Source organism: Babylonia areolata, chromosome 23, assembly GCF_041734735.1.
Source record: "Babylonia areolata isolate BAREFJ2019XMU chromosome 23, ASM4173473v1, whole genome shotgun sequence".
NCBI lineage: Eukaryota > Metazoa > Mollusca > Gastropoda > Neogastropoda > Buccinidae > Babylonia > Babylonia areolata.
In genome coordinates this window covers 29,503,930-29,523,322 of record NC_134898.1, presented here as the reverse complement: position 1 = coordinate 29,523,322, position 19,393 = coordinate 29,503,930, and the positions used below count along the sequence as shown (strand labels likewise).

The following is a 19,393-nucleotide window of genomic DNA, read 5'->3' as shown; positions in this document are numbered from 1 at the left end:
TTGAGGAATAAGAGATTACAATGAGACTGAAGTGTATCGGGTGAAGTTTGAGGAATAAGAGATTACAATGAGACTGTGATGTGTATTGGGTGAAGTTTGAGGAATAAGAGATTACAATGAGACTGTGAAGTGTATCAGGTGAAGTTTGAGGAATAAGAGATTACAATGAGACTGTGATGTGTATCGGGTGAAGTTTGAGAAATAAGAGATTACAATGAGACTGTGATGTGTATCGGGTGAAGGTTGAGGAAAAAGTTATTACAATGAGACTGTAAGGTGTACAGGATGAAGTTTGAGGGAAAAGTGATTATGCTGAGACTGTGAGGTGTACAGGATGAAGTTTGAGGGAAAGGTGATTACAAGACTGAGAGGTGTATAGAATGATGTTTGAGGGAAAAGTGATTACGCTGAGACTGTGAGGTGTATAGGATGAAGTTTGAGGGAAAAGTGATTACAATAAGACTGAGAGGTGTATAGGATGAAGTTTGGGGGAAAAGTGATTACAATAAGACTGAGAGGTGTATAGGATGAAGTTTGAGGGAAAGGTGATTACAATAAGACTGAGAGGTGTACAGGATGAAGTTTGAGGGAAAAGTGATTACAATAAGACTGAGAGGTGTATAGGATGAACTTTGAGGGAAAGGTGATTACAATAAGACTGAGAGGTGTACAGGATGAAGTTTGAGGGAAAGGTGATTACAATAAGACTGAGAGGTGTATAGGATGAAGTTTGAGGGAAAAGTGATTACGCTGAGACTGAGAGGTGTATAGGATGAAGTTTGAGGGAAAAAAGATTAAAATGATACTGTGGAATACTGTATGGATGAAGTCTAACACAAAAAAAGATTATATTAAGACAGTGAAGTGGTATTATGTTGATGGAGATATTACAACAATATCTTATATTCTGAATTTAACTAATTTCATTGTATATTTCAGGTCCTTTTCACACTTTCACTGAATGACACAATTGTTCAAAACTATCAGCATGGGATTTGCTTCTTTTCTTTTTTTTTTCTTTTTTTGCTGCCCCATCATGTGCTCTGTTTCAGTGGCATTACTCCCATGCCGCTCATTCCGAGTCCCCCAAACACAACCACACCCAGGTTTGTCTGTCCCCGTCCCAGCACCGGCAGTCCACAAGGAACCACTGATGTTGAAATTTGCTTATTTGTTCGTAATCGTTGAAACAGGGCTTTGGCCTTAAACGTAAATAAAATTAAATGCAAATTCTTTCTCCCCTCACTCTTTCTTTTTTTTCCCCTTCCCATTTTTGTATTTACTTTACCTTCAGAGGCATTCTGGGAGAATCTTCAGCCAGACCCACTTCGTCCAGAACCACCACAGACACAAAGCTTGTCTTCGACTTCCCTTCCTGGAACTTGGCGCACTGTCGGAATGTTCCCAGGATGCCATCTGCCGTCGCCAGGGGACTGCACTGGAAGGACACCATCTGGGCCTGCAGATAGAGTGATCTGGTTCACACACCTTCCTCCAAACCATGACTGGGTGTGTGGGCGCTATGCAGGGATACCAAATGTGTGTCCTCATGTGTGAACCAGCGTCAGGCACATGTTGAAGTGTGTGCGTCCGTATCAGTGCAGGCATGCATCAGTGTTTTGTCTGTCTCAGCGACTGTTGGTGTGAGTTTGTGTAACACTGCGGCTTCCTTTCTGAACAGCTGAACATGGGTAACCAAGCTGACACAGACATTAGCACAGACACAGGTGCACATGTACAAACACACACATACACACAAACTACCCACACCCACACAACTAAACACACATGCCCCATCCACCCACCTACACACATACAATCTCCTCCCAGCACAATCCCTACACACACACACACACAATGCCCATCCACACAGCCCTACATGCCATCCCCCCCCTTTTCCCCCAACACACACACACACACACACACACGCTCCTCTCACCAACAACCTCCCTTGCCCTCATCCAACACACACACACAAACACACAACTTCCCCGAAACCCCACTCCTACAGACACACACAAGCGCACACAACATCCCCCTAAACCCCATCCCTACACACAAACAAAAACACACAAACAACAAACGCCCATAACCAAAAAAAAAAAAAAACGACAGAAAGGCGGAAAGGAAGGAGGAAGGACAGGACCTGTTTGAAGGTCTTGAAAAGCTCTGAGTAAGCAGCGTTGCCCTGCATGGCGTCGGCCACGATGGTCTTGGCCAGGGACTTGGAGGAGCCAGGCTTGCCGACCAGGAAGAGAGGGATGCGCAGCTCGATGCACACCACCATCATGAAGACGTTGTCCTTCAGGGCCTGGTTCCTCGCGATGTTGTCCTCCAGCCGCACACTGTCCAGGAACACGTCCTGACACCTGGCAAGAGATTCAAGATTTCATTTCCTGTCACACCTTTTGGGCTGAAGGGTGCAACAGCTGAGTGGTTAAAGCTTTGGACTTTAAATCTGAGGATGATGGGTTTGAACACCGGTCACGGCGCCTGGTGGGTAAAGGGTGGAGTTGTTCTTTTTTTTTATCTCCCAGGTTATCAGATGTGCAGACTTGCTTGTGCCTAAATCCCCTTCATATGTATACACATGCAGAGGATCAAATACACATGTTAAAAATTCTGCAATCTATATCAGCATTCGGTGGGTTATGGAAACAAGAACATACCCAGCATGCACACCCCTGAAAATAGAGTTTAACTGTCTACATGGCACCTCACTTTGCCCTGTTAATGACACAGGCAAAGTGTGGGGCATCACTCACCTGTCAATGGCATGGGCAAAGTGTGGGGCATCACTCACCTGTCAATGACATGGGCAAAGTGTGGGGCATCACTCACCTGTCAATGACATGGGCAAAGTGTGGGGCATCACTCACCTGTCAATGACATGGGCAAAGTGTGGGGCATCACTCACCTGTCAATGACAAGGGCAAAGTGTGGGGCATCGCTCACCTGTCAATGACATGGGCAAAGTGTGGGGCATCACTCACCTGTCAAGTGGAGCTCAACTGTCAGTGACAAAGGCAAAGTGTGGTGCATCACTCACCTGTCAATGAGAATTTACCTGTCACTGACACGGGCAAAGTGAGAGCTCACCTGTCAATGACAATGGCAAAGTGTGGGGCATCACTCACCTGTCAATGACATGGGCAAAGTGTGGGGCATCACTCACCTGTCAATGACATGGGCAAAGTGTGGGGCATCACTCACCTGTCAATGACATGGGCAAAGTGTGGGGCATCACTCACCTGTCAATGACATGGGCAAAGTGTGGGGCATCACTCACCTGTCAATGACATGGGCAAAGTGTGGGGCATCGTTCACTTGTCAATGACATGGGCAAAGTGTGGGGCATCACTCACCTGTCAATGACATGGGCAAAGTGTGGGGCATCGCTCACCTGTCAATGACATGGGCAAAGTGTGGGGCATCGTTCACCTGTCAAGTGGAGCTCAACTGTCAGTGACACAGGCAAAGTGTGGTGCATCACTCACCTGTCAATGAGAATTTACCTGTCACTGACACGGGCAAAGTGAGAGCTCACCTGTCAATGACAATGGCAAAGTGTGGGGCATCAATCACCTGTCAATAACTTACCTGTCAATAACATGAGCAAAGTGTGGGGCATCAATCACCTATCAATAACTTACCTGTCAATAACATGAGCAAAGTGTGGGGCATCAGTCACCTGTCAATGAGAACTTACCTGTCAGTGACATGGGCAAAGTGTGGGGCATCAGTCACCTGTCAATAACTTACTTGTCACTGACACGGGCAAAGTGAGAGCTCACCTGTCAATGACAACGGCAAAGTGTGGGGCATCATTCACCTGTCAATAACTTACCTGTCAATGACACAGGCAAAGTGAGAGCTCACCTGTCAGTGACACAGGCAAGTATGGGGCATCGCTCACCTGTCAATAACTTACCTGTCAATGACACGGGCAAAGTAGTGCAGGTTGTCTGGCAGGGTGAAGGGGTGCTGGAAGTGGGGGATGATGTGTCGGTCGTACTCCTCCTTGCTGCGCAGACACGCCCGGTAGCACACCCCAAGGGAGAGAACCAAGGCCTTGGTCATGTCCTTCATGTCTTTGCCCTGATTTCAAACACACACAATCACACACACACACACACACACACACACACACACACATTTTTTTTTGTCAACCTGATGATGCGTTTTGAATGATTAATCAATCACTTTGAGTGAATACTGGATTTTGCAAAGTTTCCAAAGCAGGCATGGCAGTGTTTCTTCAGCTCTTCTACATCAGCCACATCCATCACCACCTCTCTCTGGTCTGTTTTCTCACAATACATCTCCGTCCCTACCAATGCTGTCCTCTTTCAAAGCAAACTTTAACTCACTCAGTACGGCCAGTCCTCTCTTCTCCTCTACATAGACCCCTCGGATGTCCAGTGGGTGTCTGAATGACCCTACCTTTAGCTTCCGTCGTCAGAATTGTGGTATTCTTTGTCAACATTCACGTCTTCAGTATAAGAGCCTTCCGCTTGCAATATTTTGATGATGGTAATTGGGGTGAAACGCTGTTAACGTCGTCTCCTTCGCCGTTCGTATGGAAAGAGTTAAAACCCACTTGTTCAAACAGGCCTTTGGGTGTGATAAAGCATAGCTAACTGTCGGGGTGTGATGAAGAATAGCTTATTGTCTGGGTGTGATAAAGCATAGCTAACTGTCTGGGTGTAATAAAGTATAGCTAATTGTCTGGGTGTAATGAAGCATAGCCAAATGTCTGGGTGAATGAAGCATAGCTAACTGTCTGGGTGTGATGAAGTATAGCTAATTGTCTGCATTCTTCCTCCTCCTGTACAACCACTTTATCCTCTACTGAAATCATCATGCAGTGTGTGTGTGTGTGTGTGTCTGTGGGTGGGAGTTTGTGTGCGTGCAAGTGTGTGTGTGAGTGCAAGCGTCTGTGTGCACGTCTGTGCGTGTGTTGAGTATTTTTTGTCAAGTGTGTGTGTGTGTGTGTGTGTGTGTGTGACTCTCTTCATACCTGCAATTTGTAGTATTGTCTTGGTGTATAGATACACATATATGTGTTGTTTTTTCATGTGCTGAGGTTCATTATAATGCACTATTGTGTATGCATTGCTTCATGTGAGGTGGTTAGAGCCTATCATAAGGGGAGTTTGTGCCACATGAGTACTACATATTTTCATGATTCTTCTTCTTACTAGGATTGATTTTCTCCTAGCAGGTGCTCAAAAGTATCTAACCAGGTTGTTATCTAAACCCTCAGGACATACTGAATGGAACTTCCTGTGTGCAGTGATGCTACAGACTCCACTCACACATTCTGAGAAATTGGTTAGGCCATTCAAATGAACACATACTGAAAGAACATTTGAATGAACAAAGCTTTTTTGGTCTATCTATTCCTGTTTTTTTCTTTCCCCCTGTCAAGGCCTGACAAAGCACGCTGGGTAACACTGCTGGTCAGGCATCTGCTTGGCAGATGTGGTGTAGTGATTATGAATTTGTACAAATGCAGTGACACCTGCCTGAGCAACTGAACTGAACTGAAAAAAGAGTCTAGTTTCATTTAATTGCTGTCATGATCTCAATTGGGGATATAATGAACAAGACTTGGATGTGTGTGCATGCATGCATGCATACATGCATGCATATGTGCATGTGTGTGTGCACACATGACCGTATGCCTGCGTGCATGTGTCATGTCAAAGGGTGATTTAAAAGACAACAAAACAAAACAGAAAAACCAGACAATAGCAGCACCTCCTCTTCTTCCTCCTCGTCCTCCACAGAGGTGCCCGACCCAGACACCGCCTCCTCCTCCTCCTCCTCCTCGTCCTGTGGGTCCAGCTTCCTGTCCAGCTTCCTGAAGAGAATGTCGGAGTGTCGGGCCTGCTCCAGGAACCAGCTGGCCACGGTCAGTGCTCGGTCCACGTCTCGCAGGCTGACGAAGCTGCACTCATCCTGCACAGGTGTATCACTCAGGTCATCGTTCAGGTGTAGTGACATGTGGCGTCTGTCTTTGAGGGTAGTGTTGTGGTGAGTGTTTGTATTTGTATTTGTATTTCTTTTTATCACAACAGATTTCTCTGTGAGAAATTCGGGCTGCTCTCCACAGGGAGAGCGCATCGCTGTACTACAGCGCCACCCATTTTTTTGTATTTTTTCCTGCGTGCAGTTTTATTTGTTTTTCCTCTCGAAGTGGATTTTTCTACAGAATTTTGCCAGGAACAACCCTTTTGTTGCCGTGGGTTCTTTTACGTGCACTTAGTGCATGCTGCACACGGAACCTCGGTTTATCGTCTCATCCGAATGACTAGCGTCCAGACCACCACTCAAGGTCTAGTGGAGGGGGAGAAAATATCGGCGGCTGAGCCGTGATTTGAACCAGCGCGCTCAGATTCTCTCTCGCTTCCTAGGCGGACGCGTTACCTCTAGGCCATCACTCATGTGTAACTGTGTTGTGTGTTGTCTATGGTGAGTGTTATGTGTAACTGTGATGTGTGTTGTCTATGGTGAGTGTTATGTGTAACTGTGATGTGTGTTAACTATGGTGAGTGCTATGTGTAACTGTGTTGTGTGTTGTCTATGGTGAGTATTATGTGTAACTGTGATGTGTGTTAACTATGGAGAGTGTTATGTATAACTGTGATGTGTGTTGTCTGTGGTGAGTGTTATGTGTAACTGTGTTGTGTGTTGTCTGTGGTGAGTGTTATGTGTAACTGTGATGTGTGTTAACTACGGTGAGTGTTATGTGTAACTGTGATGTGTGTTAACTACGGTGAGTGTTATGTGTAACTGTGATGTGTGTTGTGTATGTCGAGTGTTATGTGTAACTGTGATGTGTGTTGTCTGTGGTGAGTGTTATGTGTAACTGTGATGTGTGTTGTCTGTGGTGAGTGTTATGTGTAACTGTGATGTGTGTTGTCTGTGGTGAGTGTTATGTGTAACTGTGTTCTGTGTTGTCTGTGGTGAGTGTTATGTGTAACTGTGATGTGTGTTAACTACGGTGAGTGTTATGTGTAACTGTGATGTGTGTTAACTACGGTGAGTGTTATGTGTAACTGTGATGTGTGTTGTCTATGGTGAGTGTTATGTGTAACTGTGATGTGTGTTGTGTATGTCGAGTGTTATGTGTAACTGTGATGTGTGTTGTCTGTGGTGAGTGTTATGTGTAAATGCGATGTGTGTTGTGTATGTCGAATGTTATGCACCAATCTCCCAGGTCAGCATATGCGCAGACCTGCTTGTGCCTGAAACCCCTTCATGTGTATACGCAAGCAGAAGATCAAATACGTACATTAAAGATCCTGTAATCCATGTCAGCATTCAGTGGGTTATGGAAACAAGAACATACCCAGCATGCACACCCCTGAAAACAAAGTATGGCTGCCAACAAGGCGGGGTAAAAACAGCGATACACGTAAAAAGCCCACTCGTGTACAAACGAGTGAACATGGGAGTTGCAGCCCATGAACAAAGAAGAAGAAGAAGATGAGTGTTTTGCATAACTGTGATGTGTGGTGACTATGTCAAGTGTTGTGCATAACTGTGCAGCATGCACTTAGCATATGCAAAAAAGAACAAAAAACAGCGGCAACACGAGTAGCTCCTGGCAAAAATTTGTAATAAATTCATTACAATATACATATGTACATGTGCATGTGTATGTGTGTATGTGCGCCCGTGTGTGTGTGTCTGTGTCTGTGTGCGTGCGCATGCATGACTGAGCTGAAGCCTGACTGAAGCGACACAAAAAATAAATAAGGAGTGCCCAAAGCAACCGTCAGTCAGCCCTACCCAGGTTAGCAGCCTGTTGTGCAAATGACCCTGTGTCTGTTATGTGCTTTGAGCTTGGTCTCTGACTGAGGACAGGCACTGTGTGAATAAGTATCCAAATAAAAAATCAATCAATCACAGGCGCTGTGTAAATAAGTATCCAAATCAATCAATCACAGGTGCTGTGTATATAAGTATCCAAATCAATCTACCAATCAATCCGTCAAAACCTTACCGCCAGTTTTCTCATGAACTCCTGGGACTCCATGAGGATTTTGCACAGGACGTTCATGCCTGCATCATCCAGCTCTGCCAACTGTCCTTCACGAACCTGTTACCCCAAGCCATTTCAAACAGATCCAAATAAAAATATTTATTGTGATTTTTTTTCAGCTCTGATTTAAAAATCATGTGAAATTAATTTTAAAGCATTAACATACCATCTTACACACAGACGTATGTGTACACACATACACACACACACACACCATACACCTGTTGCACAACACTTTTTCAAACAGACCCGCATAAAAATACTTATCATGACAATTTTTTTAATTTCTGATTCAAAAATCATGTGAAATCAACGTTAAAGCATCAGCAAACCATTTTACACTATTAGATACATGTGTAAACATACAGATAACCATACACACACCATTTCAAACAGACCCACAATAAAATATTTATGTAATCTTGATTTTTTTTTTTCTCCATTTCTGATCTAAAAATCAATGGAAATAAACGTTAAAGCATCAGCAAACCATTTTACACAATTAGATGAATGTGTAAACATACAGATAACCATAAACACACCATTTCAAACAGACCTGCATAAAAATACTGACGATACCTAATTAGACTTTTTTTCACATAAACTGATGTAAAAATAATGCGATTTTAACTTTAAAGCATCAGCAAAACATTTACACAATTTGATGCATGTATAAGCATACAGATAACCATACAATTATTGCCCCACACCATTTCAAACAGACCTGCATGAAAAATACTTATGATAGCTTGGTTGTTTTTTTTCCATCTCTGATGCAAAAATCACGTGAAATTAATGTTTTATCAGCAAACCATATTACACAATTAGATGCATGTGTAAATATACTGATAATCATACACCTTTCACCCCACACCATTTCAAATGGACCCTCATGAAGATACTTAATATCTTGATTTTTTTTTTTTTTTTTTTTTTTCATCTGCGATTGAAAAATCATGTGTGAAATTGAAGTCAAAGCATCTTACACACACAGACGCAAGCACACACTAACACACTATGCCTTCCCTCACAAACATCTCTACATATTCCATCCCCCTTTTTAACCCCAAAATAATGTTATCTCTCTTTTTTTTCTTTATTCTTATATCACACTCACTGAAAAGATGTAAAACTAAACCAATGAACAAATAAATTGCCCTTCGCATACACACGAGCGTACATTGGAGCTGCAGCCCATGAACGCACAAGAAAAAGAAGTATACTCAGATACAAGAAAGAAATGAACAAAATGTTTATCAGATCATTAACACACACACACACACACACACACACACACAAGCACACACACACACACGCACACACACACACACACACAAGCACACAAACCAACTCACATAGCGCCGGACCATCTGTCGGATGTAGAGGTTCTCTACCCGTGTGCTGAGCTGCCCAAAGTCCCACACCAGGGGCAACATGCTCTGGGGCAGGGGCTGCACTCGGTACACCAGTCGTCGCATCGGCACCCGGCCTGCAACCAGTCACACTTACATCATCATGATGAAGGTGATCATAATAATAATGATGAAGATGATGATTATGACGATAACAATCATGATGAGGAGAATGAAGAGGAGGGGATGATGATGATGATGATGATGATGATGAAAACAATAATGAGGAGGAGGATGAAGAGGAGAGGAGGAGGAGGAGGAGGATAATGATGATGATGATGATGATAACAATAATGAGGAGGAGGAGGAGGAGGATAATGATGATGATTATAATAATCATAATGATGATGATGAAAATAAGAAGAATGGTAATGATAATAATAATGATGAAGATGATGATAATAACAACAATAATTAAACTGATGATAATATTGTTGATAATAATAATGATGATGATAATAGTAAGAAGAAAAATGATGATGATGATGATGATATGATGATGATGATAAGAAAAAGAAGAATGACAAAGATAGTAACGATGATGATAAGAATAATAATTACATTGGTAATGATGATAAAATAATTAAAAGAAAAATGATGATGTCATGATGATAATAAGAACCAAAAAAAAGAATGATAATGATAATAATATCAATAACAATGATGATGATGATATTAACAATAATCATATTGATGATGATGATGATGTTAATGATAATAATAATAATGGTGAAGGAGAAGAAGAAGAAAAATGATAATGAAAATGATAATAATAGTAGTAATAACAATATAATGATAATAAGGATGATGATGACAATATAAATGATAATGATACATATCACTGTAATAATCTTAATAATCATTATCATAAAAAATAGTAATAATAACGATGTGAATTTACATAGCAGCTATTCTCTCAACAGGGCTCTGGGTGCTTTACAAAATCAGGTAAACATACACACACACACACACACACACACACACACACACACACACACAAACATCAACAGTCAATGACAGTGACACAGACAACAAGCACCCTGTACACAGGTCCATTCAAAGTGACCACCACATCCAAGGCCAGATTAGTGTGTTTGATTCATGCCAGTATTAAGCATCTGGTTCTTTATTTCTTTTTTTCTGTCTTTTTTTTCTAAAAAAAAAAAAATATATATATATATATATATATATATATATATCATAACTACAGACTATTTAAAACTGGTTTTCAGTGTGAGCAATATTTTGACTTTGTGGATAAAAAGTGTTTTAGGGACTGTTAGGTAAAATTACGGCTTGGTTTGCTCCCAATAAATGGATCATTTTTTAGGAGCACATTCAAATGTAATTCAAATTACGCATGTAAATGTTGTAATGTGGTCAAAGATGAAAACCATTTTATAAACAACTGTGTCCTTTACAATAACCTGTGGCAAAAACATCTGAACTAAGGTCAATCGTATGTTCACTTGCTGAAGAATGGTTCTGTTTACAGTATTCGTAATCTCTGTGTTTATATATTTAATGCCCTGAAGATACGACAGGAATTCTGTGACAACAATGATGAAAGTTAGAATTAATTTACTATGCACAAGAAGCACTTTTGTTCTACAGGTTTAAGTTAGTATGTATTTTACATTTTGTTGTCGCTGCGTGATCACCATATTGTGTATTTTTGACCTCTTTCTAGGGGCCGGAGGCCTGGAGATTAAAGCTTTGTTCTTGTTCTTGTTCTACGAGTATATATATCTCTATCTATCTATCTATATATATATATATATCTATATATATATATATGTGTGTGTGTGTGTGGAGGAAGAATTTTGTTAAATGTCCTGTCACACACATGGTGACTGAAGATATTTTGGTAGAGTATTAATGTATTCATTTCAGTATTACCATTTAGAAGAGGAGGGGGAGGGGGGATGAATGGTGAGTTGGAGGAAACCAGGTATATGGGGTGGCGGGGGGGGGGGATTTGAAACAAATATCTAAATACAATTACACAAAACTACTTAATGGACTCTGCAAAAGAGAAGTCACTGATCTAACAAGAGACAGAACTGATAATGAATGCAAAAAGTCAAAAACATCTACGTTCTAAGTCACTTGTAATGACACACGTTCACGCAAGTAAGGCTACATTACTGAAGCATAAATACATACATACATACATACATACATATATATATATCTATATCTATATATATATATATGTATATATACATGCAGATATATTGCAGATAACAGCAGATATACTGCAGCATATATGGATCTGTACGCATGTTTTGACACCTCCTTGAAACTGAAACTGAAACTGAAACCTAAACCAAGTGCCACACACTCCACACTTTACCCAGTTTGTCGACAGTTTTGTCAGCATCCACATGGTAGCCGAGGCCAGCGTTTTCCAGCCTCTCAATCAGCTCATCAGAATGTCTGCACATCGGGGTTCAAACCTTGTGTTACAATTTCTTCATGCTTTGTGTGTGTGCGCGTGTGTGTGTGTGTGTGAGAGAGAGTGTGTGAGAGTGTGTGTGCATGCGTGTGTGCGTCTGTGTGTGCATGTGCATGTGTGAGAGTGTGTGTGCGTGCATGTGTGTGTGTGTGTGTGTGTGTGTGAGCACATGTATGCAAGAATGTGTAAGTTGCATGGATTCAGAATGGGCATATATGTGGATGTGTGGTCATGCATGTAGGTATGTGTATGAGTGATTAAGATTTCTTTATCCATTCTTAAGTACACACATAAACACATACACATGCCTGCAGACATGCGTGCACACACACACAAAACACACCCACCACCCACCCCCACCCCCACCCCACTACCACCCCCACCCCAACAACACCCCCATCACACACACAACTCACTTGCGGTAAGGGTTGCAGGCGGCCACCATCTTAAGGTTGGGGCAGAGGTTCATGTGCTGTCCGTCCAGCGTTCCGTCACACATGACCTCCTTGATGACCCCCACCGCCTCCGTGGTGTTGGCCTCGTCGAAGAACAGCACGGTGTACACTGGCCGGTGGCTGAAGGGCGTGGCGTTCTGTCGGGCCAGACGCTCGGCCTGCCGCACTTTGTTGATGATGTCCTCGCCTGTTGTGCCCCCGTGAACCTTGTAGGACACAGGGTAAAAGGCAAGACTATACTCCCATGCACCATGCAATAGCCGAGCGGTTATAGCACTGGACTTTCAATCTGAGGGTCACCACCAAAAACAGAGTATGGCTGCATATATGGCGGGGTAAAAATGGTCATGCACGTAAAAGCCCACTCGTGTACAAACGAATAAACATGGGAGCTGCAGCCCACAATTGAAGAAGACAGTTTGAGGGTCCCTTGTTCGAATCTTGGTACCAGCACCTGGTGGGTAAAGAGTGGAGATTTTTTTTTATCTCCAAGGTCAACATATGAGCAGACCTACTCGTGCCTGAACCCCTTTCGTGTGTATACGCATGTAGAAGATCAAATAACAAAAGTTAAAGATCCTGTAATCCATGCCAACGTTCGGTGGGTTATGGAAACAGGAACATACCCAGTATGCACACCCCTGAAAACAGTACGACTATCTACACAGGAGGGTAATTAACAAAACGGTCACACATGTAAAATGTTACATGTCAGTCTGAGTGTGTATGTGTGCGTAGCTAAAATCTGACTGAATGACGCAGGAAACGAATGATAAGTGCCCAGTGGCAGCAGTCAGTAAGCTCTACCCAGGTAGGCAGCCTATTGTGCAAATGACCCCGAGTTTGTAAAGCGCTTTGAGCTTGGTCTCCAACTGTGGACAGGCACTACATAAGTATCCATACCAAATCAAATCAAAATCTTTTGGACAAACATAAAGGCAGACTATATCCCTGTGCACCTTTTGGACAAAGGTAAAGGCAGACTATGCCTCTGTGCACCTTTTAGACAAAGGCGAAGACAGACTTTATCCCCTGTGCACCTATTATACAAAGGTAAAGGCAGACGATACCCTGTACACCTTTTAGACAAAGGTAAAGGCAGACTACTCCTTTGCACCTTTAGACAAAGGTAAAGGCAGAGCATACCATATGTGCACCTTTTAAACGATGGTAAAGGCAGACTATACTCGTGTTGATTTTTGTTGGATACCATCCCATACTGGATTCTTTAATAACAACCAAGCAGACAGGACAGCAAAAAGGGGAGCAAAGAATCAATTGATAGTATAAAAGTATATTGCCCATTGTCATATAAGGAAATAAGCAATATACTAGAAAGAGACTTTTATAAGTGCTTGAATTCAAGTCTAAAACCTTGTCAGTTGACTCTCTCAGACTTTTGATTCGATTCGCAGACCAATTCTGAGTTTAGCTCTCAGACTATTATCAAATTCATTATGGACCAAGTATTGTTCTAATGTCAAGTGCATATGTTTTAGTAACCTGACAATTAAGCATATAATTTTTTTTACTGTAGCTTGATGAAGCCTTATGTACACGAAAGTGTGTCTCCACAAGTGACTGAGAACATTGATGTTTTTGACTTTTTGCATTCATTATCAGTTGTTTCGCTTGTCAGTTTAACGACTTCTCTTTTACGAAGTCCTTTAAGTAATTTCCTGTAATTGTATTTAGATTTTTTTTTTCAAATTTCACACTCATTTCATCCTCATTTGCCCAGTTTTCCCAACCCTCCATTCATTCACATCTCCCACCCCTTCTAACCGATAATACTCAAATGTATTCATAAATACTTTAACAAAATGTCTTCAATTACCAATATGTGAGACGGGACATTAAACAAAATTCCTCCACCTCGTGTGCACCTTTTGGACAAAGTTAAATGCAGACTATACCCCTGCGTACCTTTTAGACAAAGGATCAAGACAGACTATAACCCTGCCCATTTATTGGACAAAGGTAAAGGCAGACTATACCCCCGTGCACCTTTTGGACAAAGGTTAAGACAGACTATATCCCCATGCAACTTTTGAACAAAGGTAAAGAAAGTCTATACCCATGTGCACCTTTTGGACAAATGTAAAAGCAGACTATTTCTCAGTGGACCTTTGTACAAGCGTGAAGACAAACTTTACCTGTGCACCTTTCAGACACACACACAAAGACAGACTTCATCTCTGTGCATCTTTTCTGAGGGGTTCCTACCTTGACCTGCACGCGGGTGTTGATGTGTGGGTGTTTGGGGGTCTGCAGAGCGCACAGGAACTTCACCAGCCGTGTCTTCCCGCACCCCGTCTCCCCCATCACGATCACTGGGATGTTGCATCTGCACCACACACACACACACACACACACAGTGTCATTGTTGCCATCGTTGTAAATTAAACCACCTTTCCACACCTGTTCCTACAGCCTCTGTATCACAAACCAACCACCAGCACCTGTTCCTACTTCAGTATCAAAAACCACCCAACCACACCTGTTCTGACCTATTCCTACCTCATTACCACAAACCACACACACCTATTCCCACCTGTTCCTCCAGCCAAAGTACAACAAACCACCCACCCACATCTTTTCCCACCTGTTCCAGCCTCAGTATCACAAATCATCAAACCACACCTGTTCCCACCTGTTTCTACCTCATTCCCACAAACCACCCACCCACACCAGTTCTTACCTGTTCCTACCTCATTAACACCTCCACACACACCTGTTCCCACCTGTTCCTCCAGCCTCAGTGCCACAAACCACCCAACCACACGTATTCCTACCTGTTCCAGCCTCAGTGTCTGTGTGTGCATGAACGCGAGTGGGTGTGTGTCTCTCTCTCTTTGTGTCTGTGTGACTGAGCGCATCTGTGTGTGTGTGTGTGTGTGTGTGTGTGTGCATGTGCATGTAAACACTCCTACTTTGGAACAGGGTGCAGAATTTTTTCTTAAGATTTCAGGAAAAAGTGCAATTTCATGTGATTCTCTAAAAAAAATAATTTTAAAAAAAAGAATTACAACCTGCTACTTTCTGAAATCTTTATAAACCCTACAGCCCCAAAACACAGACAAGCACAGAGATACTAATGCCCTGGACTGGTTCTTTGCTTTTACCTGAACCTCATGTAGATGGCCAAGATTTTCTTGACATTGTCTGTCGTCAACTCATAGGTGTCATCAGGGTCGATGATCTCATTGTTTTCGTCAAACATCTCCTCATCGCGCAATCCCAGAGCACGGTACAAGCGCAAGAGGCGGTCCTCTCTGTATCACACACACACACACAAACACACACATGCGCACACACACACACACACACACACACACATCCACACGAACACGAACACATACAGATAATGGAATATGATGATTCTATGGACAGCTAATTTGATTCTTTTGCTTCCTTTCCTTCTCCCAAATTTTCTTGTCCGTTCTGAATTTCTCTCTCATGTCAAAGTAATTGTATACAGTTTGAGTATTTCTTATGCACTGAAAAACATGCACAACACACATACCATTTTCCATCTAAGATCACTTCAGTGAATAGACATCAGTGGCCAACCAATATGCACACACACACACACACACGCGCACGCGCGCGCGCGTGCACACACACATATATACACACTAACACACTGAACTGACAGTCTGCTAACCCCAAAATCTTTGCCATCAGGAACAAATAAAAATCCAGAACCAACTGAAATTTTCAAGAATTTTCAGATTTGTCCACCCATAATGTGACCCCCCCCCCCACCCCACCCCCTCCCCCTGCCTCTCTTTTCCTGGTCGCAACACACAATCTGCAGCAGTAACATCCTTTTTACTTTTTTCCCCTAGCAAACATGGCTAATCCGAAACAGCAGGCATGTGCACTTACAACTCTCACCATTCCGTTGACTATGGAAAACATGAACAGGAAAACTTTCCGTTCTGTGCTCAGAGGATTATTCTTAATCGCTCATACAGGCATTCCTCTGCATCCACCTCATGTTGCAGGAAAAATGGTTATTCCTTGACCCTCAATGTTTTGACTGCTGGCATACCTACCCCAAAATTTGTTTTTCAGGAACAACACACATTAGAATCAGGGACAGGGTTTATTTTCAGGAACATTCTCTGTCTTCTTCCGTTCTTTCTCTGTCTCTGGACCTTGCGATTGGAATGAACTTCCTCTTTCGCTTTGTCAAAGTATGTGTGTTTTTAGCCATTCTTTCAAACTCTTCACCAAGCAGTCCTTACCTGGGCAGAACATCAAACTCTTCACCACCCCTGAAAATGGAATATGGCTGCCTACATGGTGGGGTAAAAACGGTCATACACATAAAAGCCCACTCATGTACATACGAGTGAACATGTGAGTTGCAGCCCATGAACGAAGAAGAAGAAACTCTTCACCGAGCAGTCCTTACCTGGGCAAAGCATCAAAGTATGTATGTTTTTAACCATTTTTTCAAACTCTTCACCCAGCAGTAAGGCAGAACTCAGGTAAGGCAGAGCATCACTCATCACCCAGCAGTCCTTACCTGGGCAGAGCGTCAAAGTCCTCAGCCAGCGGCACCTTGTACCCCTTGCAGAGGATGTCGAAGAGCTGTTGTGTCATGATGCCCTGCTCCAGGGTGCGGCCAGTCTGGTGGTCCACCAGGTTCCCTGTGTTGGCGTCAATGGAGAACCCCAGGAAGGTCATGGTCACGCCGTCCGGGTTGAAGAAGATGTAGGGATGGGGGCTGTGTGTGCAGGACCGTGGCCAGGTAATCAGACATTTAGCTTCCATGTTCAGCACTGGTTTACAACAATAACAACAATAATACAACAACAACAAAAAAGAAACCCCTTCCTCACCAGTCACTCACTGGGTGAACAAGCTTGCCAGTCCCGATCTTTATTTACAACCCGTTCAACCCTGGGGAGCATACAACCTTGGCAGGTTTCCGTGCCATATTGATGCAGGAGAAAACAAGCACAGGAAATATACTGTTTTTCCTCCAAAGTGCGTTGAGTTCATCCAGAAATACTGTACAAGTTCGTTCCCTTTCCTTGCGGTTTATGCATAATTATGTAGAAATCAGAAAACTGCTTCAGTGAAAGAAATCAGCACAGAGCTCAATGGGTTAAGTTTTCTTCAAGGGTGGAGCAGTGGCCTAGACGTAATGCACCCAACAAGGAAGTGAAAGTCCATGGGTTTGAGTCCCACACAGACTGGGAATTGTACCCCCCCACACATACCTCCCCTCACCCCCTCACCCCCCTCAACACCACCCGAGTGTGGGATTCAATCCTGTGTTTCAGATTCTCTCCCTTTATAAGCAGACACATGACCACTGGGTCACAATCCAAGGCCTGACCAGCACGCTGGATCAATACTAGGATCTGGCTTCTGCTCATGTTTTTCTTTTCTTTTTTCATTTTTCTTTCAAAAGCAATTTTGTGGTTCAGAGTACATGGATCAGTCCACAAGCTTTCACACCTCCTTAAAACTAATTCTCTAAAATCCTGGCCTATCGTCCATCAGAAGAATGTTTAATGCAGCTGTGATGGTCTCCACTCACTATCCCGATCAGTCTAAAAATGTCAAATTTCAATCCTACAAAGTGCAAAACCAGGTAAAAATACATACAAGGAAAACGAAAAATATTATAAAGGTGCGACTCTTTTAACCACAAATGACTAGCATTTCTTGTGTGTGTGTGTGCGTGCATGTGTGTATGTGTGTGTGTGTGTCTGTGTGTCTATCTGAGTGTGTGTGTGTGTGTGTGTGTCTGTGTCTGTGTGTGTCTGTCTGTGTGTGTGTGTGTGTGTGTCTTTGTCTGCATGTGTGTGTGTGTGTGTAAAAGAAACAACCAAAAAAAATGTGTGTGTGTGTATGCATGCGTGTGTGTGTGTGTGTGTGCATGTGCGTACATGCATGTTAAAGAAACGACCAAAAAACTTGTATCGAGGAATCATGTAATTTAGTTCAAAACAATGTTTAAAAAAAACAACAAAAAAAACCAACCAAACCTGATGGCACATACCTGCTTTCCCAGGTGCGTCTCATGACATACTGGTCAATGTCTGTGTTCTCAATCTCATCTGGTACCAGGGCCGCCAGGGACTCTTCACTCACTATCAGGGAGCGGGTCGCAAAGTCCTTTACAAAAAAGAAAAAAAAGAAAGGAAAAAAAAACGATATTTTTTTTTTAAATCAGGAAAGTTCAATTTCATTTAATGTCTATCCATATAAAGTGATATTATATATTATCGAGAAAGTCAAAATGGGCTCATGCCAGCGGTTTTGTTTGTGGGTTGGTTTGTTTTTGTTTTTTGTTGGGTTTTTTTTGTTTTTTATGAGAATGACTGTGTGTATGTATTTGTGTTGAGTGCAAATAAATCCAACTCTGTGTGTGCGTGTGCGTGTGTGTATGTTTATGTGGTGCGCGCGCGCCTCTGTGTGTGTGTGTGTGTCTGTGTGTGTCTGTGTCTGTGTGTCTGTGTCTGTCTGTGTATGTGGTGTCTGTTGTGTGTGTGCGTGGTGTGTATGTGTGGTGTGTGTGTGTGTGTGTGTGTGGTGTGTGTGTGTGTGTGTGTGTGTGTGTGTGTGTGTGTGTGTGTGTGTGTGGTGTGTGTGTGTGGTGTGTGTGTGTGTGTGTGGTGTGTGTGCATGGTATGTGTATGTGTGGTATGTGTGTGTGTGTGTGTGTGTGTGTGTGGTGTGTGTGTGTGGTGTGTGTGTGTCTGTGTGTGCGTGTGTGTGTGTGTGTGTGTGTGTGTGTGTGTCTGTGTGTGTGTATGAGGGAGGGGTGCGTGTGGGAAGGGGGCATACCCTGGACATCTGGACGAGGAATCGCAGGACGAAGCGGGAGAACCCGGGCAGGTCCTGGCTGGTGGTGTCCCCGCAGTACAGGGAGTTCTCAAAGTCCTGCAGCTGCTTGTGCAGGAAGCGCACAAAGTGGGTCATCTCCGACCACGAGGGGTTCACCACGCCACAGTACCTGTGACCACAACAACACAGGTACACCTGTCAG

The 19,393-nt window shown here is 43.0% G+C and overlaps 1 protein-coding gene across 1 annotated transcript in view; it reads right to left on the bottom strand.

Annotated features, from left to right (window-relative positions):
* The window catches only part of LOC143298074 (E3 ubiquitin-protein ligase rnf213-alpha-like), a 168,958-nt gene that overhangs the window by 87,942 nt on the left and 61,623 nt on the right, over positions 1–19,393 (bottom strand). The window contains exons 37-49 of the mRNA XM_076610754.1: positions 19,192–19,360; positions 18,404–18,519; positions 16,916–17,116; positions 15,504–15,653; positions 14,605–14,725; positions 12,340–12,584; positions 11,822–11,904; positions 9,409–9,542; positions 8,015–8,110; positions 5,764–5,964; positions 3,932–4,098; positions 2,147–2,369; positions 1,289–1,459 (exon numbers count right to left, since the gene is read on the bottom strand). Of these exons, the coding sequence (XP_076466869.1) occupies positions 1,289–1,459; positions 2,147–2,369; positions 3,932–4,098; positions 5,764–5,964; positions 8,015–8,110; positions 9,409–9,542; positions 11,822–11,904; positions 12,340–12,584; positions 14,605–14,725; positions 15,504–15,653; positions 16,916–17,116; positions 18,404–18,519; positions 19,192–19,360 (2,077 nt within the window). The remainder of the gene's footprint in view (positions 1–1,288; positions 1,460–2,146; positions 2,370–3,931; positions 4,099–5,763; positions 5,965–8,014; positions 8,111–9,408; positions 9,543–11,821; positions 11,905–12,339; positions 12,585–14,604; positions 14,726–15,503; positions 15,654–16,915; positions 17,117–18,403; positions 18,520–19,191; positions 19,361–19,393) is intronic.